The sequence below is a fragment of the Passer domesticus genome, chromosome 5 (genome assembly GCF_036417665.1).
Source record: "Passer domesticus isolate bPasDom1 chromosome 5, bPasDom1.hap1, whole genome shotgun sequence".
NCBI lineage: Eukaryota > Metazoa > Chordata > Aves > Passeriformes > Passeridae > Passer > Passer domesticus.
In genome coordinates, this window is record NC_087478.1 from 80342561 (window position 1) to 80369738 (window position 27178).

Below are 27178 nucleotides of genomic sequence, written 5' to 3' on the forward strand. Positions count from 1 at the left end.
TTGGATATAGCCCTACCCATGATGGAACAAGAGATGTCAGGGGACAGAACCTGTGTCAGCAGCTACATTCCCTCCAAAAACTTGGGAGGTATTCTGCATTAAGTGACCTGTAGAAACATTACACATGCAGATGAAATGCTTGAGCAAATTTGTTTTATCAAGCTGTTGCTTGTCTTGGGTAAGCATGAGCTGCATCAGTTTTGCAATCTCAGTTTCATGCTCTACCTTTGGGAAAAAAATAAACCTCCTCTAAAGCTTTACTTGGGAAATATACTGCGACTTGAAACACTTACTGCCAGATTATTAAAAATAGACATTTAATGATTTAAACTGATTATATTCTCTGGATGCAATTTCCTAATGCTTGTTTCGCAGGTTTCTATCTGAACTATTAGCAGTTTCACATGTTTGCATACATGTCTTTTTTTATATGTAGTGGGAATAGTGGAAGCAAAGATCCTGACAAATCAGATTCTGGAGCATAATATTGTTATTTATCATAATTAAATTATTAGGATCCAATTCTAATTTATAAAAGATCCATGTAGAAGGGAGTATATGGGCAGTGTGTTGTCTTCCAGACTTCACAGTAGAAAGAGAATTTGGTAGGGTTTGTCAGAGCATGCCAGGCTTTTAGATCAGACCTTTTGCCCCATGTTGTTTCTGTGTCTGGGTGGCATTTCTGCAAGTGAAGATTTTGATTGCTCTTTGAAGATGCAGCTCTTCACGAGGGTGTGGTGCAGAATATCAGCCCTTTCAGGTGCTTCAGAGAGCATTTGATATTACTCAGTCTGTCCCCCAGTTTCTCAGTGTGCATCAGCTGCAGTGTATCCATTGCTCATTCTGGCTACATGAAGATTGCTGGCATGGAAAGGAGGGGAAAATGTCATCATTTTGTCCCTCTTGTGCCACCATGGGGAGTGGCTGGCACCTGCAGTTGTGCCAAAGAACAAGTACTTCTCTCCTGATCAGGTTCTGAGATGGTTTGTCCCTTCTCACAGAAGATAATATCAATCCAGTTTTTTTCCTTCATGGTAATACTGCAAAAAGAAGTTTGGCATCACAGAACAAATCCTCTTAGGAAAAAAATCTGTCCTTCTTATATCCACAATATCTTGTTGGTGCATGAACAGCTGGGAATATAACCTTCAGAAACACAGAGATTACATTTCCTTGAAGATGCCTGGTTTCAAAAATGTCTGGGTCGCTGATTTAACTCTGAGACACTTGGATATATGCAAATTGAGAGAGTGGGTTGAAGGAGAGGAGTGCTTTCCATATAAATGGATTTCTGAGGTTTCTTCTCTTACTTCTCTATTCCTCAGTTTTCTATCATTTTGGAAAAAAGTACAGTAACACTGGCTAGGGTCCAACCTTCCTTCCCCCTTACCCTCACTGACTTTGGATCACAGGCTCTTTAACTGAACTGGTTTTGAACATTCATTCAACTCTATCCTGTTTTATGTTTGGCATTGACAACTCATCAACTCAGTTCCTCACTTCTATCATCCACGAAACAGCTCTCTGATTTCTTGTGATTGCTAAGACACGGCTGAAAGATCCAAGTTCATATAAAACGTGAGCAGAATATAAAATAAATTCTCTCCATATATTCACGTCTATTTTAAGGACTTGTGTTACCATCACTATCAAACCATGGGTAAGGAAAATGAATTAGAGCTGATCTTTGTCTACAAGTATTGCTGACAGGAGCAACTGCACTAAATCAGCCCAAAAGTCAGTGTAGTGCATCCTCTCTCCAGTGGTGACCAACAACAGCTACCCAGGGAACACAGTGAAAATGGTGACACTGCTACTCTCCCTGCTTTCAGTATTCTGCAGCTCAGAGACTTCCTCAGACAGATTTCTTGTTGTTGTTTTTGTTGCAAGAGCCCTCTTGCATTTTTCTTCCATGATTTTTTCCAAAGTAAAATTGATTCTGCATAAATATTCAGCTTACAATCCTAAAGCAAGATCATCTGCAGCCTAGCTCTTTGGTGTATTATATCTGTGCACCACAATTTGTCAATACCGTAAAAGAGACCAAGAGTTTCCAGTCACTCCAGATTCTGGATGCTTTCCTTGGTGGAACTTGAGTTTGCAGTGTCTTTAGGAGAACCTGACTCTGTGCTGCAGGCATGTGCTCACTCTTTAGAAAAAGTTCTCAAAATCACCATCACTTTTGCAAGCCTTGGCTTGGGAACTCAAAATTATCCTTCTTCTCAGGGCAAAAAAAAAAGCAGCATCTGTCCTGCTGATTAAACTCAAACCCACTGGTGAGGACAGAGAAATGAAAACCACAGGAGATGATTCCTGGCATAGAAGGCAGCATCACAGAGCTTAGGGAGGGGTATCACAGCCCAGCAGATCAAGCCCCATTATCAGGAATGTGAGCTGGAAAGCTCTTTGCAACTTTCTGAAGTGTCTAAGTTGTTTTGTTCACCTCACAGTTAAACATACCCTTAAATAGATGTTTCTTGTTCTTTGAGTGTGTCTCTCTTGCTTATGCTCTTCCACTTTGCAGGCAGCCCTCAAGGCAGGCAAATGATAACATGCTCATTTATGCAGTGGAAAGGAAGAACTTTCATAAATGGAAAACACAATCATGGTACATTTCACAGATAAATTCAGTAGCAACCTTGAATCCAGTACTCAGAGCAAGTGCATTGTTTCTTAGAGCACTAGAAGCCAATGCTTAGAAAAAGGATTTTAAAAAAACATTAATGTTCCTTTAATCAATAAAGATGCAATGGAGAGGATGGGAGGGGGAAGTGGAGAAAAAAGATTTTACACTCTTACCTCTAATTTCAGGGAAGGATGGTTATAAGCTGTTGCCTGAAATACAAAATTATCCCTAAGGCAGAAGTTATAGAGAGGGTCCCTCCTACTCAGAGCAGCTTTTTGGTGCCCTGTGCATTTTGCTGTTGATTTCACTTATTGAGTTTGGTAAAAAGCCAAGCTTTAGTGAGTTAGAGCTTTCTACAGCTGTATCCAGGGAAATAACACCAGTGCACTCCTTTACTCAGAGAATTTCCTTGATGACAGAAGGAAACCAAGGGCAGGGTTAGCAATGCCATCATTTATGATGTGCTGCTAGCAGGCCAATGTTTCGTGTATGTTCAGAACAACCATAGCTGGGAATTTTAGTCAGGTTTTCTTACTATTCAAATTACTGCAAAGTCCAAGCACATTCATTAATGTCTTTTTCATTTAGAGTACACCTACAGCCCTGTGAGGTGTCATGGCTGGGATGAGGAAATTGAGCTAGAATCAGGAAACAGCCATGGAATGTAAGTCTTTTTTTCCAGCAGAGTGCATGGCTGCAACCATTTTGCAGAGAGAACTTTTTGAAGTAGCTTGTGGAGGTGAAGATGCACCCTCCCCGTTAGGCTTAAAAATTTTCCTAGAAGTTTCTTGTTGAATTGTAATTCTGTCAGGGCAACTGCACAAGAAAGGACATTCCTCTAAAACCATGTGCCAAATCAGTGTCAGACACAGTTTTGGTTATAGTATCCCTCAGCCTGGGACTGTCACAGCATTATTCTTGATTTATGTAGCAGAGTGCTATTGCATTTTAGAGGTTCAAATATCTAAGCAATAATTAAAATAAAATGAGATACCTTGAAGACATATTTTGTTCTTATACCTTTGAAAGCCAAGCAGATTTAGAATTTTTGAATCAGATTGTCATTGTTTCAATAAAAGGAGAATTTAAAATGCTCCCTTGGATTTCACAATGTAGTATTTATAAATACAGCAGAGTATTTATAAATACAGCATACCTTGCCTGTGTGCATCTTGTTACTTGACTGTAGTTATGCATCAATAGGGAGAGCAAACACAGGCTTAGGCAAAGAAATAAGATAAGAACAAAGCAACACTCCACAATTAATTTGATACTTTGATGTACAAAACATGTTACTGATAAAGCTTGAAAACTGCTTATGCTTAATATACATGAAATTTAGTGATAACTTAGATGGTGATGCATGCATTGCTATGAACAGACAAGTCTTCTTTTTAAGCAGTGGCATGTGATGAATTCTTTAACTTTTTAAACTGCTTTTAACCATTTTTAGCTTTCTTGGCAATAAATATGAGGGTACTGCAGCAGAATGCTGTAGTAGGACAAATAGACAACTGTGTAGAATATTATATGTTTTCTGTGCATAAATGAGCACTCTAGTCAGGAAACTTAATCTAAATAATCATGTTTTCCATGGTTTAAACTTCAGTTTTAATGTAACAGAGAAGTTTGTCCCTGGGGTGGGAAGAACCTTCTAGATCATTGAGGTTTCAAATGGAAACTTCTTTTTCTTAATTTCTTCCTACTCTTGTCCTAGGATGTGATTCACCATATGGTCTCTATGACATCTTAAACTTATTCTTAATTGTTTCAGTCAGAATTTCTTGTAGAAAATCTCCGTGAGCATCACTGAAAGTGTATTTTCTGTGAGTAAATTCAACAGATCTATCTGCCAATCAATCAGCCAAAGCAAAAGTGAGTGAATATGACCATGTCCTTTTCAATGAGTGAAGTTGGGAATGGTTCATGTGGCCTCTCACAATGAAGAGTGAATTTTCTCTTAAAAAATGACAAGAATTATGAAAATACATTGTCCTTTTTATTGATGGTATTTGTTATCTTTCTGTACTTTCCTTTAGTCCTTAACCTTCATATGCTCACACAGTGTTTTCTTTAGAGATCCTCAAAAGAATGAAAAAAATCACAAACAGAAAGTCCTGCTTACCTTATCTATAAGCTAAAACTATACACCTTAATCATTATTCTAGTAGTTTCTTCCCTCTTCCTATCTAATTTTATAAAAATACTTAAACTGCCTCACAAAACTTCTCCTTCTACTATTTTAAACATTTCTTCCACACTTTTTCTCCTGGCTCAGTTGCATCCATCAATGATATGATATTTACTACTCAAAGGGATTTTTGTTTTCGGTTGGTATCCTCATTCCAATAAGTTTGCTAGTTCAGCTTACCTTGTTCTGCCAGACTTAATAACATGCATTTCATGGACTGAAGTTTTTCTTTTTTGAAAATGCAACAGAACTTAAAATGTGAAGGGAAATGCAGAGATAGGTGACATGATATTAGCCTCTACCTTAAAAGAAGGCCTGTGAAAGGCTGCATTGTTCTCTTCAGAGATCATCATGTGCCAGAAAATGTAGAGAACTGAGCAGTTTCACTTACCTGACAAATGTATTCCAGCACAGGGCTGTTTGAGGCAGCACAATAAAATTAGAATAATAAAACTGTTAAAAATGAAATGCACATCTATTTCTCATTTACAGTCAGCTCACCACTGGCAGATGCTAAAATCTCAAGAGAATTTCACAGATCCACAGGACACCTCAGCAGCACTTAGTTTTTTGTTTGAATCTGATTTAGCTGAAAGGTACAGCTAGACAAATAGCTCCTGACTGGCTATCTGCATGAAAAGAATCAAAGATTGAAAGTTTTCCTTATTTCTAAACCAAATTGTAATCTATGCTCACCCAGCTCAAAATTCAACTGTCACAAAAACATCTTACAGTCTCAAGGGAGATCTAATAATCTACTTAGAAATTAAAAAACGGGTGGCTGTCAATCACTGGCATGAGGCAGGAAACAAAACTGCAAAAAGGGTGTTGAGTTTATGCAGATGAGCGTTTAATGAGAGGAAAACACTTTCATAACTTAAGGAGAATCCAGATTGTGAGACAGGCTGTGAAGGTGATGTTTGAAATCCTGCACGGTGTGACCTGTAGCTGAGGACTAAACTACAATTTGCATATTGGTTTTTTTTTGGTAGAGCCTGTGATGTTTCTGATGTGTGTAAACCTGAAACAAATTTGTAAGCCACGATCTCTGTTGTGGAGTACTCATTGCTTTAAGAGAGAACAGCTAAATTGGCCAAAAGAAGAAAGCTGCAAGATATTACAATGCAGCCAGGCAAATAAATGGGGAACACTTGGGTTCTAGTCACAGAGACTAGAACCACAACACTGTGGTTCTATTCAATGAAGTATTTTTTGACTAGTGTTTGTTTGTTGATGGGGAAAAAACCAAAACAGACAACTGTAAGTGAGTGGAAACCTAAACCTGGATGACAGTTACCATTTTGAAGCTCTGCAATAAGGGAATCTTACAAGCATTGTTAAACGATTTCTTTTTAAGCTGGGCTTTTTTAGTATTTTGGTGACAACTATAAAGTGGCTGGGAAGAGGAGTCCTTGAAGGTGCTGCCTCTCTGAAGCCACAGTCAGAGGCCACACGTCAGGAATTCTGTCACTTCAAATCCTTCCAAAAATTGATCTGATGTACACAGACTGGGCTACAGATGAGCTCCTCTTTCTGAGGAATGTCCCCTTAAAGGCTGGAATATTGAATTTGTTGTGATAGAGTTGTCTCACTTGTCTGCTTTCAGAGTTTTCAGCACGTGTAAATAAATAATTGCATATGCATTGCAGCAAGCCCTGGAAATCAGCTCTCCTCTAATAGCCAAACTATAAAGCTCTTTTTCTTAGGTCTGAAGTGATTTCTCTTGCATTGAGTTGGAGTCAAAAAATCAATTGATTTCATCCTCTAATCAGGACCAATTTATGGATTACTAAAATCAGATTTGATGCAACTCAAATATTTGCAAGGTTATTCACTGGGGAAAAAAAAAAGCCCTTCCAGCCCTAATGAAGTACCAGACTACAAGATGGCACAGTTTCCAGGCATGTGAAAGGATTATTTTTACTCAGATTTGCTTCTAAACCATCCCCTTTTATTGGCTTCTAGCAAATAAACTGCTGCATGCAAGTGTGAATAGCATAGCACCATGTAATACTAGTGGAGTTTGTTAGAGTTTGCTGTAACCCCAATGTTCATGAGACTGTTTAATGTTTGCTCAAATATAAACGTAAGGGGGAAAACAAATAGAATTAAATATTGTGCCTGTGTACAATATTTAAATACAAATTCAATATTGTACTTGTACCTGGGGCCCCGAACAACACCAAAATTCAAAAAAAGCAATGGATATTGCATCTAGGGATTAACAGATTGTCAGGTAATTAAAAAACTAGGCTAATTTTCCATTCTTTTCAAAAGACTGAACTAAGCCTCAGGCTGACCTCAAGATTTACAAGCTGAAGGAAACAGTTTAGTCACCAAAACCAACAAATTACCAAAATCTCATTCAAGAAGAATGATAATAGCCATGTTTCCTGAAGCAAACCACCCTGCAGGTATTTCACCACAGTGAAATAATGTCCTAATCACATCTCCTGGCACTTCTTCTGGTGACTTAGACATAGCCGTGGTTTTGACATACACCAAGTCAACTCTAAATAAATCTAATGTTAGCTGCTGAATTTTCTGCAAAGTTTGGGATTAAAATAATTTTCTTATTCTTTGTCTAGCTGGAAAAAAATATAGGAGTTTCTGTCCTCATAGCATTGCATGGGTTCAGATCTTGGCTGCTGGTAAGGACAAGTTGTAACTAAGTAATAATTTTTTTTTTGCCTGGCTTTGTGCCTGTGCAGAGTATATTTCACTGTTCAGTAGCCTGTTGAACTAGGCAAGAAGGGGAAGGGAAATACTCATTTCCATATTATCTGCACATGCTTGGCACACAACCCTTTGGAGCAATTGCATAATTAGAAAATGGGATGATATGGAAGGGATTATTTTGTTTAATATATAGGCCTCCTTCAAATATGTTTTGTTCTAAGTAGCTATGTGAATATTAAAGTAACAACTTCTCATTCCTAATAGGTTGCCTAGAATGAATAAGTAAAAAAAATAAGCCTTGCAAAGATCTAATTTGGGCCTAGGATGATAATTTATTTATGATGCATTCATCCTCTCCCCATCGAGGCCCTCTTGGCATTATACAAGAATTATAAACCATATTAGAAACATCATTAAATATGTGCCACAACAGACAAACAAAATAGAAAAACCAGACCTGAGTCATATTGCTAAAGGATGTTGGAAAGTGTTACAAATTGAAATGGTTGTGTAAATGACTGAAAAGTGGAAATGGTTGAAAACAATTTTTAAGTCCAACTTTCTACCTGGTTTGGTTTGTTTTCTTTTTAATCAAAATGTCCCCATTTTTATTAGATGGCATCCAGTTAATTCTCAAAGTGTACATACTGTTCTGCTTCAGCTGGTTTTATTGAACTTAGAAGCTCAAGATTTAAGCAGCAGGTGCCCTTACAGTGCTGAGCACCAAGCTTTGCAATTTCTCCTCTTTTTATCTTGATAGCAACAAGCAGTTCACTGCTGAAAATATGGTACTGCCTCCTCTGTTTCCCTTCAGATTTTATTTCTATATTATTGGCAAAAGGTGCTGGGTGGGAAGGTGGGAAGCAAGCAGTCTGATTTTGTGCTGAGCTCTTGAAGCAGTGACACTGTTGGCCTGTGACATCTCCTGCTGTGCATGAAGAGTCTGATTTCAAAGGACTTTCCTCAGGCTGAATTGACAGGATAACCTTTGTCCTTTAGTCATCATCTTTTTTCCTTTTTTCTGTGCCTAGACTGCCAAATCAGAGATCTCTCCCAAGAGCCTGATGGCCATATCAGTTCATAGGGTAGGGATTCTCTGCTTTTGGTGGGGCAGGTGCTCACCCTCAGGGAACTGGATCAAAGCCCACCAGCTCTTCTGAGCAATGTCCAGTAAACTGTGGGGCTGTTTGAAGACATTTCTGCCCCTTGGGCAGAGTTGACCCTTCTTGAACTCCTGGTAACTGAAAGGTCTCCAGGAACAATTTCAGTTTGTTTCAGGAGAAGACAGAAAATATTCTCGGGGTGGCAATGGCCAACATGCAGGTACTGGTACACAGGTAAGGGTGACACCATGTATCAGACAAAAATAGAAAAGCACAGGTGTTCCTTTCCTTGTTAAAGCACAACCACAGCAAATCAGCCAAATTTGAACCAATCTAGGCAACTCCTGTGGATGTGAAATTCCCTGTGTCCAAAATCATAGAATCATTGAGGTTGGAAAAGACCCCTGAGATCATTGAGCCCAAATTTTAATGATTAATGTCACAATTGCAAAACGTGAAAAGGTAGAAATTATTTTTATGTTTCCAAAATAAGTCCCTAAAAGATTATCTTTTGGCTTCAAATATTAAGAGATACTGTATACTTTCTATCCTTTTCTCTTAAAAGAAAGAAAATGTTCCGTTAAGAGTGAGTTTCGATCAATGAGCTGACATCAAAATTTCATTCTCTTTCAAAGGAAAATGTTTTTACCATCTATGTTTTACCATCCAGCCTTCTTTTTCTACATTATCCCTGCTGCCACACTGTTTTTTCCTCTTTTATCATTTCAGTGATGAAAGCTCCATCACAAAATCCACACCAGGCTACAGCCACCCTGGTTTCAGCCAGAATTAGTTGAGAATGTGGCTTATGCTGAGTTCTCAAACATTTTCTCATCAGAAATGTCTGTTTCACTGACTTGAAACCTTTCTCAGGAAGGTGTTATTTTTTTACCAAATTTCACATAATAAAATCCTAAAAATACTCAGCCTGTGTTTTCAATTTCAAAATTGCTTTTGTTTAAAAAGTATTTTTGATTGTGTTATGACAGAAAACAGAAGAGCTGATTTGGGAATAAATTATCTGAAATGAATCCTTTTTGTATAGGAAATTTAAAGCTTTTGTATTGTTGCTCAGAACAAATGAAGTCTTCAAGTGACTATTGAAAGTTCACATGGCTCAGAAATTTCTTATTTCAGGTAAGAAAGAGCAGCAAGAGATCTGTAATTTGCTTTATATTTTGGGAAATTACAATACGTGCTATTTCAAATTCAAAAAGGTATTTCAAGATCAGCTTTTTGGGGTTTTTCCTCCCCTGTGTGACACTGTAACATTCAGTCCAATTAAGTAATCTGTGGTGTGTTTCTTGTTACAATAAAGCAAATTAACTGGCTTTTTTTCCTGCTCCATTTTGAGAGAAAATCAGTTCTTCTAACATTTTATATCAGTGAGAGCTCAGGAGAGTTGCAGTGGTCTGGTAGCTCTTAATGATACCTATTTGTTTTTCTCTAGTTTTCCAGATCAAGATATTCGCAGGGCAGCGGTCCAACAAATAGAAAATGTGTCAAATGATGAATTGTTAGAATACCTCCCACAGCTGGTCCAGGTAAGGAGGAAATTGATAGCCAAGGAAGCCTTCAGTCCAGATCAATAACTGCATTAAATATTTTTGATGCTTTTAGCTTGGTTAAGACATTGTAAGAGGAGCAAATAAGTCTTGTCAGCTGATGAAATGAGTGGTTAAAAACAGGGCTGAGGGTGAGGCTGCTTCCAGCTTAGCAGCATGGAATTGTTTTGGCATTCTGCTTGGGCTTTCATAGATAACACATGAAGGTATTTTCAAGTAACAAAGAAAAGTAAAAAGTGCATCTGAACAAGAGAAATTCTGCTCAGGTGGCAGGGCTTCATTGCAGCCAAGGAAAGAAATGCTGTTGCCACAAAATTTTTAATATCTGGGTTTTTAATACCACATATACTGAGAAAACCACTGTCAACATAGAGTGAAGTGGACATTTGGTGTGCAATTGTCTCTTTAGAGATGTACATTGCATTGCACTGGAAATTAATGTTTTGCAAGTTATGGCATCACTGCTTCCAAAGCACTTGGTGATTGAATAGGTCCTGGGTTGGGGCTGAGCAGGAACTTTTGGAAGCTTTATCCCCTCACTTGGTAACACTGTGCATATGGATGACCCACTATCCACACTGCAGAGTTCTTTCTGTGCTTGTGATATCTGCTTAACTAGATAGATATCTCTTTGCATTTATGAATATATTCATGTAATCCACTACTGTGAGGCAGCAGAACCTTCACAGCTTTACAGCATTCACAAACTGCTGGGACCTTTCACCTTCCTCAGCTTCTGTTCTAAAAGAAGTTTATTTTCCAAAGCAGATAATCAGATAAATTAAATATGGCAATGATAGTTGTAAGTGGGGGGAGACAAGCTGCATATTTATATGGATATTAACACAAAATAAGGGTGGTGTCTGTCTGTCTTACAGGTGGTGGTAGATGCTTGGGAACTGAAGTTTCTCTGCTCATTGCATTGCCAGAGCAAACTCTCCATTGTCTGACTGCTTTGTTCAAACTGAGAACCGGGTGCTTTCTATTATAAAGGAAAAACACCAAAGCCAGCACAAAAATTTATTTTTATTATATTTTTTTCCATTCAGGTGCTAAAGTTTGAGTGGAGTCTTGAAAGCCCTCTGGTGAAACTCCTGCTGAATCGTTCTCTTCAGAGCATCCAAGTAGCCCATCAGCTTTACTGGTAAGACCATTTGCCATTACAGTCATTTTCTGTCATAGTGAAATTTATCCATTATTCCATTGGTCATAAACCCTCCTTTGGTTTAAAATCAACAGAAAAGTTAAGTTTTGCTCCTTCCCTTTCAGCACTGGGTGTGGGTAATTTGTATAAAAGACCCACTTATCTCCACCTTCACCCTGGCCCTGGGCAGGCAGAAGAGGGGGAAGTTCTGCCTCTTGGTTTTTCAGCATTTTTTTTGTTTGAACCAAAAGTAGCCTTCCCCAAAGTTTACCATTGGTTCACTTTCAAAGGAGGCTAGCTGCTTTTGTGACTCCCCTGATCTCTCCTGAAGTTGTCAGAGTTGTCATGTGTGTCAAGATGTATGTCTTACCCCTTTCTATATCAGTCTGACTTGTGATGGTAGAGTTTCCAACAGTTCCTTTTCATGATTGTGGAGATGTATCAGGCCTGGTAGAAATTACCATTCACCATCTACCTCCAACATAAGGAGTCCTCTTATTGTATTATTGAATTATTCTGTTTGCTGTGCTGTTACCTCAAGGCTCTCTGAGAATGTGGCTTTTTGATGTCTTAGCATCTGCCCAATCAAACTCTTGTGTGTTTTCTTTTTTTTTCTTTTTCCCCCCCCATATTTAGTAATGATGGTTTTACTGAGCTTTCATTTACAGTTCAACTGGTTCAGATCCCTTAAACCAAAGCTTTCCTCTCTGCAAAGGAAAGAAAACAATTTGAAATGTAGTCATTTGGTTGATAAAGTGCAGGGTTGGGAAGAGCATAAATAATACTTTCATACCTGCATGGTCTCTGGAAGTGTTAGTGGGGATAAAACAGAATTATTAATGTGTTTGTTTTACTGAAATGGGTAGGATAATGTGCTTAATGAGCATATCTTTCAAATAAAGAGGAACCACATTTAGCCAGCCATTTTTCGACAGTGCCTGAAATACGCCTGAGAAAATTTCTAGTAACATTAAACTTCGTCATACTGCACATAAAATATCCAGTCTGGAGTTTTAAACATGCCCTCAGAGCTGGTAGTTTTCCTGTAAAATTAGAAATTATATCTAGGGTTCAGTGGACAGAGGAACATCATTAGTTTGCCTGTGTTTTCTTTAACTCCTCTCTTCTTAGAAGAAAAATTACTGTCTACAGTCTTCTTCCTCTTTACTTCCCAGTGCAAATCCCTATTTTTCCCCAAATTTTGCCCAAACTGTCTAATATTATAACCTTGGGTAATACAGAGCAGTTATTCCATCCTGAATATATAAGTTTATCTGGCACGGTGCAATGTAAAGTGGCAGAATAAATTTATTTTATACACAGCTTTGTGTATAGGGTAACTACATCCACATCACGTAGGTTGTTTCTCAAGGCTGCCTGTATTCTCTGCTTTTCAGCTGGTAGTAGCCCTGTTCATGCTGGGTACCTCTTTTATTTAGGTGTTTAGTTCATATGTTTCAAGCTAAACTAAGAAATGTGGCAAACGTCTCTTAGGATTTGGTGTTTGTATTCATCACCTACACTTTAGGGGTTTTTTGGTTGCTCTGCTCCACTCTGTTCTTCAGTTGTAAACTGTTTTCTCCCTAACATTCCAATTTATGTAATTACTCATATTCCTGCTCCTTTATTTTAAAAGACAGTTTCCCAACCCGTAAATTCTGCTTACAAAGTTTACTGGTAATTTCATGGCTTTTATTAACAAAGTCTTAAATAATTAACAATTTACTTCACAAATTGAATTTCAGTCATTTTAAAAGTAAGGGAAAGCAGAGGTTCTCTTGCACTTATTTCTAAAGAGACTTCTTTTAAAAGAAGTTCAATGATTTAATAATGTGGGGAGCACATGTGTCATGTACACTCAGAAAACTTATTTTAAGGAATGTGATTAGGTTACATTTTATTCTCAAGTGTCACATTCTGTTTCATTATCAAGAAGCAAGGACTGGTAGAAAAAACCTTAAGTAACGATTTTTTGTTTATTTTTAATTGTAATGAATGACATTACAATAAAAATACGCTTAAATAATACAACAATATGCACACTGTACTTGCCCAAAGTAAACTTGGAAAAGGCTAATGCAATACAGAAAACTGCTGAAGTTTTTTCAGAGCCACAGGGGAAAATTCAACTGATTTGAACTTCCATGTTTTACAATACTATTGCAAATTAAGAAATTTCTAGAAAAGGTGGTGACTGTGGACACTATAACTTATTTTAATGACAAATACTATTTATAATAAGATGTCAGTTATTTCAAATTGACTCATTTTCCCTGCAGGTCAGAGATAAGCAGCTACCCAACAATGGTGTACCAGTCATATTTTTTAAATATTAATTTTGGATAGCAAATTGTTAATTTCATTTCATCAAGCAGTGATAAGTTTGTCTGAAGTTTTATTTAAAAATTATTGGGCAGTAACTGGCAAAGGTGGACAGAACAGGGAGAATTTTTATTCTTGGGATGTATCTTCAGCAGTTGTCGGTCAGGATAGTTTCAGTCTGTTCTTCACTTGTAAGTTTTGCAGATTTGTTCCATTAATTCTGCTATTGAGCATGAGAAGGATCTCACACCCTGTTTGAATGTTTGGGTTTTCTCTTATCATTTGTGTCTTTTCTCTTCTCCAAATTCTTGAGGAATCTGGGCCATCTGCATCCATCAGTGTTTTATCTCCTCATTGGTACTTCTGAATGTCTTCCTCTTCCCAAGATTAAAATTTGCCCCTGCATACTGTGCCAGCACAGGACTCGTGTACCACTTAAATCCCATTTTAGTCTTATTTCAGGACTTCCCAATGTCCATGAGACATGGAGAATTATCCCACTACCTTCCAGAAATTTTCTCTGATGCTAGTCCCACCAGAGCTCCTGGCAGGCAGGAAGGCTGGAGCAAATTTCCCCATTCCCTGGAGCCAAGGTGTCAATGTATTAAACTGGTTCTAGCAAAGCACAAAAAGTTCCTTGAGGGGAAAGCAAACTGCTGAGCCCTTTTGGGCCCTTCTGCTCACTGAAAGGCAGTGCTTTTCTCCTTCCTACTTGATGTTTCACACACAGGTGGGTTTTTGTCAGCTTCTGTGCCGGAGCTTTAATCCACCTGGCTTCCTGCCAGTTGGTTTCCCTCTTGCTGGAGTGTTTTTGGCTTTTAGCTGCTGTCACAGGTGGCAGCTGCAGCATGGAGTCAGAACAGCTGGCTGGGGCAGCAGGTGGCCAGGAGAATGGCTCACAGATGGTTGCCTTCCACAGGAAGATTGAATAGCAGGGAAAATGTCCTCCAGGATCCAGGGCAGCTGCTCGAAGGTGTTGCTGGGGAGCAGCACCATCGTCGTGGAAGAGTGGCAGTGTTTGTAAATTCCAATAATCTGGTTTGCTCAGCTCAAGGAAAGGAAAAATTAGGTGAAAACCTTGCTGAAGATAAAATGTCTTTTTGTAGCTTCTCTTCTAAGTCATTTAAACTTTGGAGAGCTTTCCCAGGTTTTGGCATTTCTGAACTGCAGGTTGACTGACAAGAGAAAAGGGAGTAGTCTTCTGTCTTTTCCAAGTCCACATCTTGTAGAAAAGTAAGAATGTGAGATTAAAAAGGAACTTGGTGGAATCCAGCACACTGGAAACAATGTCAATCAGACTATTGATTTTATGGCTAGAACATCATTTATCTTTTTTTTAATATATATACATAAAAAGAACTATAAGAAGCAAAAAGAACAGCAATGTATAAAAGTTTAAAAAGATCCCAGTTCCATTTTCTGCTCTTGGGAAGTTTGTACCTCAATATCTTTTTCTCCAAAATCATTACCACTCTTTTATTCAGAACTCCAGCACTGGAACCCTTGTCTCATATTTTCTGAAAGGAAATATATTTTTAACTGTCAGAACTGGTCTATGTTAACCATAATTTACTTAAAGTGTTCAGAAGAAGGAATAAATCAAGCAGACACTCATTTGTCCAACACTCTTAATTATCTGAACATTAAACAGATGACCATCCTCCAGATCTTTTTCTTCCTGCATTATCATTTCTTCTCTGACAGTCAGAAGTTATCATGTCTGCTAATTATGAAATGAACTTCCCAAATTGCTGCGCAGAGCAGGCTGAAAACCCCAGCCCATTAAAATGACATGAATGTAAACACAAAAGATGCCTGTTCTTGTTTTTGCATTAATTTGGTCCTTTTCACTGAGCAGAATTAAAAAAACATTTAATCATATGTGTAACTTTGAACCCGTATAGGAACAGCCAGTCCAAGGATATTTTTGATTCAACTAAGAGGTGATTGTGAGTTTCATGGGAATTCAGAGAACTCGATGTGATCATTATGTTTTGGACTGCAGAGAACCTCAGCCACAGATCACACCTTGGGATTCTTGTTCTGAAATCATAATTCTTGTTTATGTAACACCAGTCTTGGAGACTTTTCTTTTTTCTTTAGTTACTTAAAGCATTATTTGTGTGAGATAATGATTCAGCCAACTTCTGTGCTGAGTGCTTCATTATTAGCTGTGTGGGCCTTGGGTTATTGCCCTGTACAACAGACAGATAATTATTTTGTTTCCTAATTTACAGACTTTCCATTTTCTCAGACTCCAGTTTTAGAAAAAGATGATGTCAAATGGAATAGAGATTGTTGTGAAGAAGTAACTTGGGTTTGACCTTTAGTAGTTACAGACTTAGTGAGAAAATGGTATATTTAAACAAAAAACAAATCTTACATTTAATTAAACACATTTTAGATCTTAAGAAGGAAAAAAAGTATTAGTATTTAGTAATAGTATTTAGTATTTTAGGGTCACTTTTTGCTGTCTCTAAAGACAGAAGAGTGAACTGGCTTTGACCTCAGCTGGAATTGATAAAAGGAGGAGCTAGCTGGAGGACTAGAAGACTGTGGGGCAAGACCCCATTTTAAACTTTCAAAATTCTAACAAAAAGGAAAATGAAAATAAATTCCAAAGAATTTAAAAAGTCAAATTGAAAACATGACTGGGAAAGGTTAACAAAGGATCTAAGTATGGCATTTCAACATTTAAAATATAAAGAGGGAGTTAGTTTTCCCACACTGTTGAAAATTACAGATTTTTTAAAAGAAATCTGTTTAAAAATTGATAAAGCACGAAGTTATGCCTTTTTGTAATTTAGTGAATATGAGAAAATCTGGTGAGTCACTGACAAAGGATATAAATAACATAGTTGTGCATGTGTCTGGTTTTAATTATTTTAATGATCCTTAGTAGAGTGAATGTGTTCCTGAATGTCCAGAAATCCAGGAATGGTGGGTTCTTTTCCAAATCCTGTGCAAGCACAAAAGGGAAAAGGTGAGGTACCCTGGTGATCATACATCAACGTGAGCATGGAGTGAAGCATCATTAATTTTATTGGCGCAGGCAAATATTCAGTGGCCCTAAATAAGTTACTGAACACAGAGATAACTCTGTGTGTGTCCCACCTTTGGAACAAAGGAAATTCCATACCAAAAGTCATATTCAGGGAGGATTAACGTTGTCAAGTGAAGCATAAAAAGTCTGTAAATGCCAGTTATTAGGGCATGTCACTGAAATGAAAAAACACACTAATGTGTATGTGCACAAGTGAGCCAACTTAAAACTGCAAAGATAAACTGGAAAAGGGGACAGAGTTCTGAAAAGCTTGAGTTCTTTTAGCTGCTTCATGATTTATAAGGTAGCACTAAGGAAAAAGTTTTTCAGTACATTGTTTTTCCACATATGGCTTGTCTGATTTATTTTGCATTTGGCTCCTTTTGCAGTTAAAAATTCTGCAGCTGACAAATCTGGTTTTTCAGCTATGCCAGAAAGCTCCCCACAAGCTTCAAGTTCTATCTGTCCCAACCCCTCCAGTAATGGAGCTGAACATGAAAGATGGGTTTGCCTCTTGGATCTGCCCTGCAGGAAGGGTTGCACAGAGCCTTGTGGTGCTCTCAGGTCTCATGATGGGCTGCAGGGACTCCCCTGGGTGAGCAGAGAGGGACTCAGAGCAGGTTCTGTGCAGGTGTCACACGCAGCTTTCATCTGTGCCTTTCTTCCTTATTTTCCCATTAAAAAATGTTTTATTGTTGCTTCTCTCAGCAACAAAATATGGAGGAAAAATCTTTGCTGATGGATGCCTCATGTCATCTTTGCTTGTCCCAGAGGGACATTTGGGGATGTAAACCAGAGTACTGATAAGTCAGGAAAATTTTTGACAGAACATTCATCTAGCTCTGTCACTTCACTTGGATAATTTTCAGTTATGAATTTGTAGGATGTGGAAATACTTTGATTTTTTGGTATATGTTGTGGAAAGCTACTAGAAAAAGATGCCTGAATCTAATCCTAGAAGTAGTTTCTTTACATGGAAATTTTCTTTAAGCCGATACTGAGTGGCCAACCTCAATGATCTGAGGTGTCCAAATCACAAATAATGGTAGCTGCAATTTAAGGATGATGCAAATTTCCCAAAGAAGATTGTAATGATTTTGGAGACACAAAGCCTCAAAGCTGGAAAGTGAGCAGCATAGAGAGAATCTCCTGTGACTCAGCTGAGCAGCTGGTGCTGTGTTTCACTGGTGAAATGCTGCCTCTGCAGCCCAGGTGCTCCTGATCCTCAGTGCTCAGGTGAAATACTGGGAGAAGATGCCTCACCACAAATTTTTCAGATGTAGTATCTAAAAAAAAATTTCATTTAGTTGCATTGCATGATTTCACTTTCAGGCTTTACGTTCTGGGAATATTTGGGAAAAAACAATTACATTTCTTTCCTCTGTTTGAAACTTTTGTTTTGCTAGAAATGGCAATTACTGTACTCAAAATGAGTCTGCAGATGTTTCAAAATTGCATCACATTATGTAAAGCATTTTGTACGTCTTGCTCTGTTATAGGTCTTTTATTCTTTCCAGCTTAGCAAGTTTTGTGTTTTAACTATAGCTGTTTGAACCAATTTTTGACAAAATTTGTCTTGAGCTACTTCAGAGTGTTGTTTTCAATCCATTTTTCTTGGAACACAAAGTTTTTGCCTCATGACTTGAATAAATGCAGTTCAGGCCCTGATTTCCTTGGACTGATATGTTTGCAGTACTCATTTATAGTTAGGCTGTTGGCCACAGCTGGTCTGACAGGCTGGAGTTTTGTAAATCATTCCTATTTCTGAACACTGGCAGTGAGAACTTCAAGGAAAAATATGAATAAACAGAGAGGCTTCAAGTGGTTACAGGACATGCACTGTAATGAGTTATTGGTAGGCTTAATGTTGCTGTCAGTTGTGTGTTTTCTGTGGTTAATATTTCTAGGTTTAGTCATCACTCTCCACCAGCATGAAAACTGGGCTTTGGACCTTTGCCTAAACAACTGAAACATTAGAAGAAATAGAATCATGAATTAGACATTGTTGAATATGTTGCATCAGGGCATGATTTAGCAGAAAATTACTTGGTATTTTTTCTTCAGTTTTGGGTAATTTTTCCTAGAAAAGAATTCCCTAATGTAAACCCAAATATAATTATTAACACATTTTAAAATGAACAAACAAATAAACTAGGAAAAAAGGTAACATTTCTGGGCAGAAGAGGGTAAGGATTGATAGACGGTCCTGTCAGGATAACAGAATTACTATAATTCAGTATTTTTACATGTTTGCAGATGATAATTATTTCAGGATTAAACTCATAAAGCCTTTGCTGTTTGAAAATATTTCCCTGAATGTTAATTGCTTTCAGAATGCTCGCCCATACTCAATGGTATATTAGTCTGTAATCAGAATGATGTCATTTGGATGGTGACCAAATTCAAAACCATTTGAGAGAGGACAGAAAAGCTGTCAGATGGGTTGTTTTTGGCTCTTTTGCTTGAACAACATTGCTGTGGTGTTGCAATAACCTTTTAAACAAGAGAATTATTCAAGGGACCATTGTCTCACATTGTCTCCTTCAGTGCTTTCTTGGCAAAGAGCCCACCTGGCTGGAGCTGATGATGTTGGACCCTTGAATTAAACAGAAAGTGACCAGTAAATCTAAAAACAATTCAGATTCCTTCCAAATCTAAAAGCTGTCAATTTCTGCCCAATGGGTCACACGAGCCATAGGCATCTCTGTCAAAAGACAGCTGAATTATCCTGTAGCTTTTAGTGTGGTGTCTGTCAAATACATTGTTTGGTAAAGTTCAGCAGATTATTTTTTGTTTCTGAAAGAAAATCAGGCTGCAAGAACTGAATTTCTTCTCCAAAAGGCCCTTTTTCCTGTGTAAAGGCATCCAGAGATAAGCTATCACAATATTGCATCAGTGGTGGGTGGCTGGCAGAGTAATGTAAAGCAGCAAGGAATTTTTCACTGAAATTTTTTTAAAAATGTTCATCAAAATCAAAGCTTTTCAGAGAAACATGGAGCTTAGGTGGAAACATTCAGATGGTGTGTCAAAAAGTCCTAATTCCTCTTCTGCTTGTCACTGGAGATGGTAAAGCAGAGACTTGTGGCTGGGGTAACGCAGTGAGTGCCACATTGAGCTCTTTTTTGAACAATTTACCTTCCCCTCTCTATTGCTATAAACCCTCCCCTCCATTCTAAAGCAACTCACCAGCATATTTCCATCTCAATTTAGAGGAGGGGCAATGCACATTTTAAAACCATCCCTAATGCAAAGTTTGTCATTTCAGGCACATCTCCCTCTCTTGGTGCTCATTTTGGTTGTCTTATTTCTTAGCTTGAAAACACCAATCTTTTAGGCGCAGTAATTTTGGAAATACCATTGGTATCTCACCTCTGCAGTGTGTTGCCTGGCTGCTGTTCACTGCTGGCTGTTACTTGAGGGAAAACCTTATGTTAAGGAAAAAAATTAAAAAAGAATTAAAAAAAAAACTGTTATGAAGTGGAGCATGTGGGTTTTAAGTGGCATAAACTGCTGGCAGCATATATATGAGAAATTATTTGTTTGTAAATTTGATCAAAGCCTCAGTGCTGGAGTAGCTATTGTTTTGCATTTGTCTATCTTTCAAAGGGCTAGTACAAATTACCTCCACTGAAAATTTTAAATGGTGAATACAAATTTGTTCATATTCATTCCTTTTTTTCCCCCTCAGGGTTTTTTTCTGGTTCAGGGTTATTTTGGTTTTGTATTGTGGAAGTGATGTTTTAGGAGAGGCTGTTGGTATTTTTCATGTTTGATAAAAATAACTAATTAGTGATGGTTTTGGGAGTTGATAGTTTGTTGAACTACTAGAAAGTTATAAACATATATATATATAGTGAAAAATACATGTTAAAGAGCAAAAAAAAAATCCTTTTTTTAGTTGGTAAAGAGGTAACAGGGGCTGGGTCTTGGTGGGCAGTAGAAAAATAACATTCTGGCTGAGTGCTTGCTGGATCAAAAGCTGTCCAAGCACAGCACAGTGGAGCAGCTCTAGAGGGGTGAGAGTTCTGTTGGTGTGAAAATAATGCCATTATCTTTTGTCAGTATTAGAGGTAGTATAGGTATTATAATAATATAGCAATAAAACTTAGTGTTTACTTGAATAGAGAAACACTGGCACATACACAGGTGGATGATCCTTTCAAATCAACACCCTCCCTCTCTCACAAAATGAGGTTCCCTTCCTTATCTAATAAATGGTTTGTAGAGTTCAAATCCTTAGACATAAAGGGTGACTCTTAAATACTTCAGTGTAAACAGCAAAGCCACCTTCAACATATCTCTCGATAAAATCCTGTTTTCTGCTTCTTACATTTGATTTTTCTAGCTTGTGTAGCAAGGCTTATATCCAAGGAGATTAAAAAAATGTATTTTTTCCCCTTACATAAGTGCTCAGTTTTCATGTTCAGCCTCCCCCAGCGATTGTTCAGAGTCTGTCATCCAGTGAAATTAAAATAACTGTTCCCCCAAGGCCTCCTTCCACCTCATTCCCAAGATTCATCTAGATTCCCTTGGAAGTGGGTAGAGGATGTAATGTGAAAAGCAGCATGATTCTGGCAGTGGGGAGGGCTGAAGCTGGGAATTCCCTCCACCTGCTCTGAAAACACCTCTGTCTATTCTGCTTCGAGATCCCAAATCTCCCAGAAACAGAAGCCTGAGCAGTGTTCACTGGCTTGGGAAAGGAGTGAAGTGCCACAATGTTCCCAGTGTTTGCAGCAAAGTGTGGCACTGAGTGAAGCAACACAAAACATGCTTTATAAATAAAATTAAAATAAGCAGGCAAAGGAGCAAAGAGTAATCACTGAGGGAATAAAGGATAGCAAGCAAAATATTTTTATAGGAGGAAGGATGCAGAAAAGCAGGAGGAGAGTAGGGATAAGTAGTACTGTAAATAACATAGATCTGCTGTGTTCTAATGACTTTTTACTAGCAGTTAAGTTTAGATTCAGGTGACTTCCCAAGAGAACTGGGAGATCTAGAACGAGTTCCATTAAAAAAAAAAGCATTATTCCCAAATATAACCTGTGCTAGTCTACCCTTCCTGTACAGTGTAATTTGGATTCCTACATTGCTATATGTTTCCTTGAAGACTCTTGTGCCTGGAAATGTATCTTTGTGCTTCTGTCTCAGTCTGAGTTACTGATTCTGGAAAACAGACATAAGTCTCCTTTTGGAAGAGCCCCTGGAGAGTCGTGCTTGATCGCTTCCCACAAATCCTGAGGCTGACTGCACTTTGTCTAACATAACTTCTCTGAGAACCTGAAGGGCTAGGAGGCAAAGAGTGGTAAATATTCAGCTGCTCCTTCAGAGGATGGAGCCCTCACATTTTGTGCACTGCAAACTCGTAAGAGGATTTTGTCCAGACAGTGCCATAGGCAAACGCCAATCTCCTATTTTATACACAAGGGGAGTTCTGCCAGACATGATCTAGTCAGTGTAAAGAATATTGTGAATTCTTTGTTCCTACCCTAAAATTAATCTATATCACAAGGATTTTGAAATATTGCTGTTCCTGTGGCAGCTGGGCTCTGGCTTGAAGTGCTTGCCAGAAATTGCCCTCCAGTTTCTGTGGTTGATGGGACAGAGCAGAGTGACACTTGGAACAGAAAGTGACAGAACTTAGAGAAGCAGCTCCTGGCACACTTATTCATGTTCCTGGCCAAATGACAGGCTTGTCTGTCAGTGGGTCATGTCTTTTTAAGCTCCTCTTCTTCTGGGAACCCATCATCATCATCACACTTGTCAAGTTGCACCGCTGTTCCCTCTGCCAGCCCAGGAGCTCTCCCACCCCGCTGCCGAGGGCAGGCCCTCTGAAAACAACCCATCCCATATCAGAGCTAGCTCTGACTAGAGCAGGGGCCAGACCAGGGGACCTGCAGAGGTCCCTGCTGACATCAGTGACCCGTTTCTGTGCATTGCAAAGGAATCCTGTGGCTGCCTTGGCTTCTTTACTGATCCCTTCAATCCTGGAGCCAGCAGGACACTCCTTAGATAAGGGTTTGCAGGAAGGGTGTTCTTACCTGTGGGAAATGGATTTGTAGAGAATTTTCAAAGCCTGACAGGAGGGTTACATAGTATGTATCTGTATGTAAACTTTGAAATAAGAAATGCTGACTTGGAAATGCCATGAAATAAGACAGACATTGTTGAGAGAGACATGGAGCTATAGAAACAAATTTCAAAGGATGGTTTTGTAAATAAGACTGGATACTTTGGAGAAATAGAACTATGAAAGGTGCATTGTAGTGGGACCACGAGGGGTAATTTTAGATGATTGGCTTTAAGGCATTTACAGCATGGTGTGGCAAAAGTTTATAAACCAAGAAACACTTATAGTGTCTTGTAATTAAGAAATAGTTTCTGATTGTGATGGCATGTATTATAACATCTGTATTGTCTCACCCTTCACATGAGACTGAGATAGAAGTTGTTAAAACACCTCTCAGTTGCCCCATCTCTGGGTCAGAAAAAGGCTTAATCCAACACTGATTGTTGGGAGGATTGAGAATGTTGTGAGTGTTTTCCAAATAACCAGTTTTGTAGTAGGTGCCATCTCCTGTGTGGTGGCTTTCACCAATACCTTTCTGCAGGGTTCCACACAGGTCGTGTTCAGCTGAGACAGTGTCATGGTGAAACCCACAGCACAGGGGCTTTTACATCACAATAAGAACAATTAGCACAGAAGTAGGGATGTGCTCTCTCTGTAGCATCTGAAGAAACCAAACCTGAAGGCAAGCTGAACAAATCCAAAATTATTTAAAAGAAAAAAAAAGCTAGAGGGACTGAGTTCAACACTGTTTAAACAGAGAGTTTTTTTCTTTTGTTCTTTCATTTGTTTCATTTAAGAGTTCTATCATTTGTTTCAGTCAGTCCTTTTACAAATCTATAATGGAAAATGTGAAAAAAAATTGTTAAAATTAATACCTTTAAGAGAAATTACCTGATTATTCTATTCTGTCCACGTTGCCAGTCATATGTTTGCATATAAAGTTTCTGCAGGAAGGCAGAAAACATAACATTCAATGATGATATTGTTTGAAAGACAGCTTTATAAAAAGCCATAAGTTACAAGTGACAGCAAATGCTCTTTAGAGTAAGAAACCAGTAGTTTTCAATTAGTGTTAAATGAGAAATTATGTTATGTCAGCTGATATTAAATCGGTATAAATGTCTGGATTAGAACAAAATTATCTGATGTCTGGAAGAAAAAATTTAATTTACTGAATTGATATTAATCAGGCTCATTAGCTGTAGTGTGGCAGCTGCCATCTTGGCTAATGAAGAAAGGGATTTCCACAGTCAAATTCATTGGCTTGGATTAACTGAAAGAACAGTCCCTCATCATGAGTGTTGTAACATATGACACATTTTTAACTGAAGGAAGACCTTGTTTGTACTTCAGCAAGGGACGTGGGGCTCTGTCTGGGAAAAAAGGCTTTGCCATTTGCAAAAATTATCCTGTGAGCACTGGGCATGCAGAAGGTCACACAGTAAAGAAGATTTCGACATTTGTGTAGCATTTCCTTTATTGAGTGTGGTATTAGAAGTCAGTATTTATTCTTCTAAACCTGCTCCACACTGTCATTCATTGGGTGTGACGATTTCTATCAGGAGAAGCACTTTAATTAAATTAAACTTGTCACTTTTGAGTGGCTCACACGGCACTCAGATCCCATTTGTGGATGGGGCAGTTTGTCAAAGTGGCCACAGTGGTGAATATTCCTGACCTGTCAGTGCCTTGTTGTGTTTGTCACTCAGAGGGACATTGCTTCGTCATGGAAATGGAGCCTCATTCAAAGGATGCCCCATTTTAAATCTTTTTTTGCATCAATTCAAAGATGACACGTGCTGTCTTCAGATGCTGCCCAGCTTTGCTATCAGGAGTTTTTTTTCAGACCAGCAATTTAAAGGTGATTTAAACAATAATTTGCCTGGCTCACCCACGGCTGCCACCCCATGTGTATTGCTGGTAGGAAAAACATGGCACTTACCCATATTAATTTTTGGCATGCACAGGTTTTTTGTCTGTCAGCAGAGCACACATTTTGATGAAGTGTGGCTGATTGAGGGGTATTCACAGATCATGGATATGGCAGGAGAGGAGAGGAAAGATGGGAACTCTGCGTCTCAGTCCAGCTGCATCCTCACAAGGGCAGCACTCAGGGTGAGAGAGATGCCAACAGCAGAGCCAGGGAGCTTCAAAGTCCCAGGAGCATCCTGTGTCAGCTGGCTGATCTATATTTATTCTATTTATTCTGCCAATGCAGTGACTGCCCCTGGAGAGCTTGCTCCACTCTTTACCTGACTCAGGACATATGGAAATATGACATCTGCTTGCTGCAATAATAGTACCACAAATGTGATTGTGAATCTTGGAACCACACCTGGACTTTTTATCACAAAAACTGAATCTTAATTCAGTTTTCTTAGGAGTAAAAAATCTGCCTGGGGCTGTTATTTTCTCCCATATGATTGAAAGATGCTGGAGAGATGGATTCCCACATGGGAAGGAGGTGGCAATGTTATTAAAAAGACCTATTTGCCATGGCATTTACCTCTGGCATAAGAGCAGCTTAGAAATAAACACAGCATTCTGTGGAGAGCTTATGAGAAATAAATCTCTCTTCTTTTGACAAAGAAAACAGAAGCGCAGAGAAATAAAATAATTTTACCAAGGTTACTTATCAAGTAAAATTCAGGGTGTATTTTCATTCTTCTATCTGCCTTAAATTCTTATGACATGAAAATCTATGGATTTTAACCCCAAGGTTAAAATTCAGTTTGATCTGAAGAGGCTGATGTAAGATTTCCTTGGTAAAAGCTTAAGAAGCAACATCTTCTTGCTTAGGAGTTCATTAAAAAGGATTTTACTTTAGAATAAAGTTTATTCAGATCTGGTCCCACAGCTGAACATGTCTCAGCAGAGCTGAGATGGACTTTTAAACCTGGATGAAACTCAGTGTCGACTCCCAGCAATGAAAGAGCAGCGAGGTGTCTGAAGTGAGATTATTTCAGCAAGCCTCTGCAAACCAAGCCAACCCAATTTCATGTAAGTTTCTGCCTCATTTTCCTACTGTGCCTGCCCTCCAGCTCTTCTGTTTTCCATGGTAACTAGGCCAGCTGTCGACTAGGAAAATACCCTGGGGCCATCTAAAAAAGAAAGCTTTTCTCTTACTAATATCTTACAGCAAGCTTTCCTTGGTACATGAGCTTAACTTCAAATTCCCACTTCTCTATTTACAAAGCCAATATTTGGGGGCAATAAAGCAGTGAAATGGAAGGAAAATCAGAACCAGAGCAGTATTTAAAAAGGAGAAATCTAAAGTTATTTCCATTTCTGCTCTGCTCTATCTTTGCAAGAGGTACTATTGATATGCATAACATGGAGCAAAAACTTGATAGAGACTAAGAAAAAAGGAAGAAAAATAAAACCAGAGAGGAAGAAATAAAACAGGCTTAGAAAAGGTATGAAGATAACGTATTCTTCTTTGCCATGTAAATGCTTGTTCTTCTTTCCTGTCATCATCTTTCATGGTCACCTCTCTTTTAACTAAATTAAAACATGATAGCTATCATCTTATTTGAAAAGGATTGCAGAGTAACCTTATGCATAAGGAGAGCTGTAATGTGAAGAGATTTCTCCCTTAAAGGACTCAGAATCATGAAAAGATGAAAAAGTGTGATTTGGACTCTAAAGACTCCCCCATTGAAAACTCTGATTTTCTCTCTGCTATTCCCTGAAAACAAATGAGTTATTTTGGAAGCCTAAGGGACTGCATGTCCCCATGATGCCACTTTGGAAGTTGTCTCCAGTCATTCTATTGACAAAGTCACCCAGGTAGGGGCACAGAGCTAGCAGAGCACTGTGATCCCATGGTCTGATCCCTGCATCCTTTGTTGTGCAGCACTCAGCTGCCACAGAGCAAATTGTCACCAAAAGGAGGCTCAACATCTTGCAGAAAGCACACTCTGTCAGACATGAGAGGTCTTGTAATTACACTGAGCTACCAGGATTGCTGAAACACTTACAGCAGCACCTGCTGGGCTCATGTTTCCTCCCTGTTCCTGTTAGGCACTGATTTGAATAAAGTTCCCTTTGATAGATATTGGGAAAATAAGATAAGCTGGCCTGCTAGCTTGCAGCAGTGATGAAAGCACAGATCCAGAAGACAGACACGTCAGGAAATAATGTGGAATCAGTTCTTGTATCTGTGCTACCTGTGCTTAAAACACTGTGTTCCTCTTCCAGAGAGGTAGAAGGGATGCTGCCTTAAAAGAAACATTAACTCCCCATGTGTTTGAAACATATCAAATCTCAGACATCCCTCTGCTGCTGTTGACATCTGAGCACCTTTTCTCTAAAAATCTGAGACTCTAATTGAAAGAGAACAGCTTTGAGTGTAGACATTGTTCAACAAAGCAAATTCTTGTAACTGAATTCAGAGCAAATAGGAAAATTAACAGCTCTGCAGAAATAAGTCCTTTTA

General features: G+C 38.5%; 1 protein-coding gene across 18 annotated transcripts in view; it reads left to right on the plus strand.

Moving 5' to 3' along the window:
* Positions 1–27178, plus strand: part of PIK3C2G (phosphatidylinositol-4-phosphate 3-kinase catalytic subunit type 2 gamma) — a 241376-nt gene that overhangs the window by 125095 nt on the left and 89103 nt on the right. For all 18 annotated transcript variants that reach the window (XR_010362871.1, XM_064421395.1, XM_064421393.1 and 15 more), the window contains 2 exons: positions 10050–10143; positions 11214–11308. Coding sequence is in view for 17 of the 18 variants with exons in the window: in XM_064421395.1 (XP_064277465.1) it covers positions 10050–10143; positions 11214–11308 (189 nt within the window). In the remaining variant the exon portion in view is untranslated. The remainder of the gene's footprint in view (positions 1–10049; positions 10144–11213; positions 11309–27178) is intronic.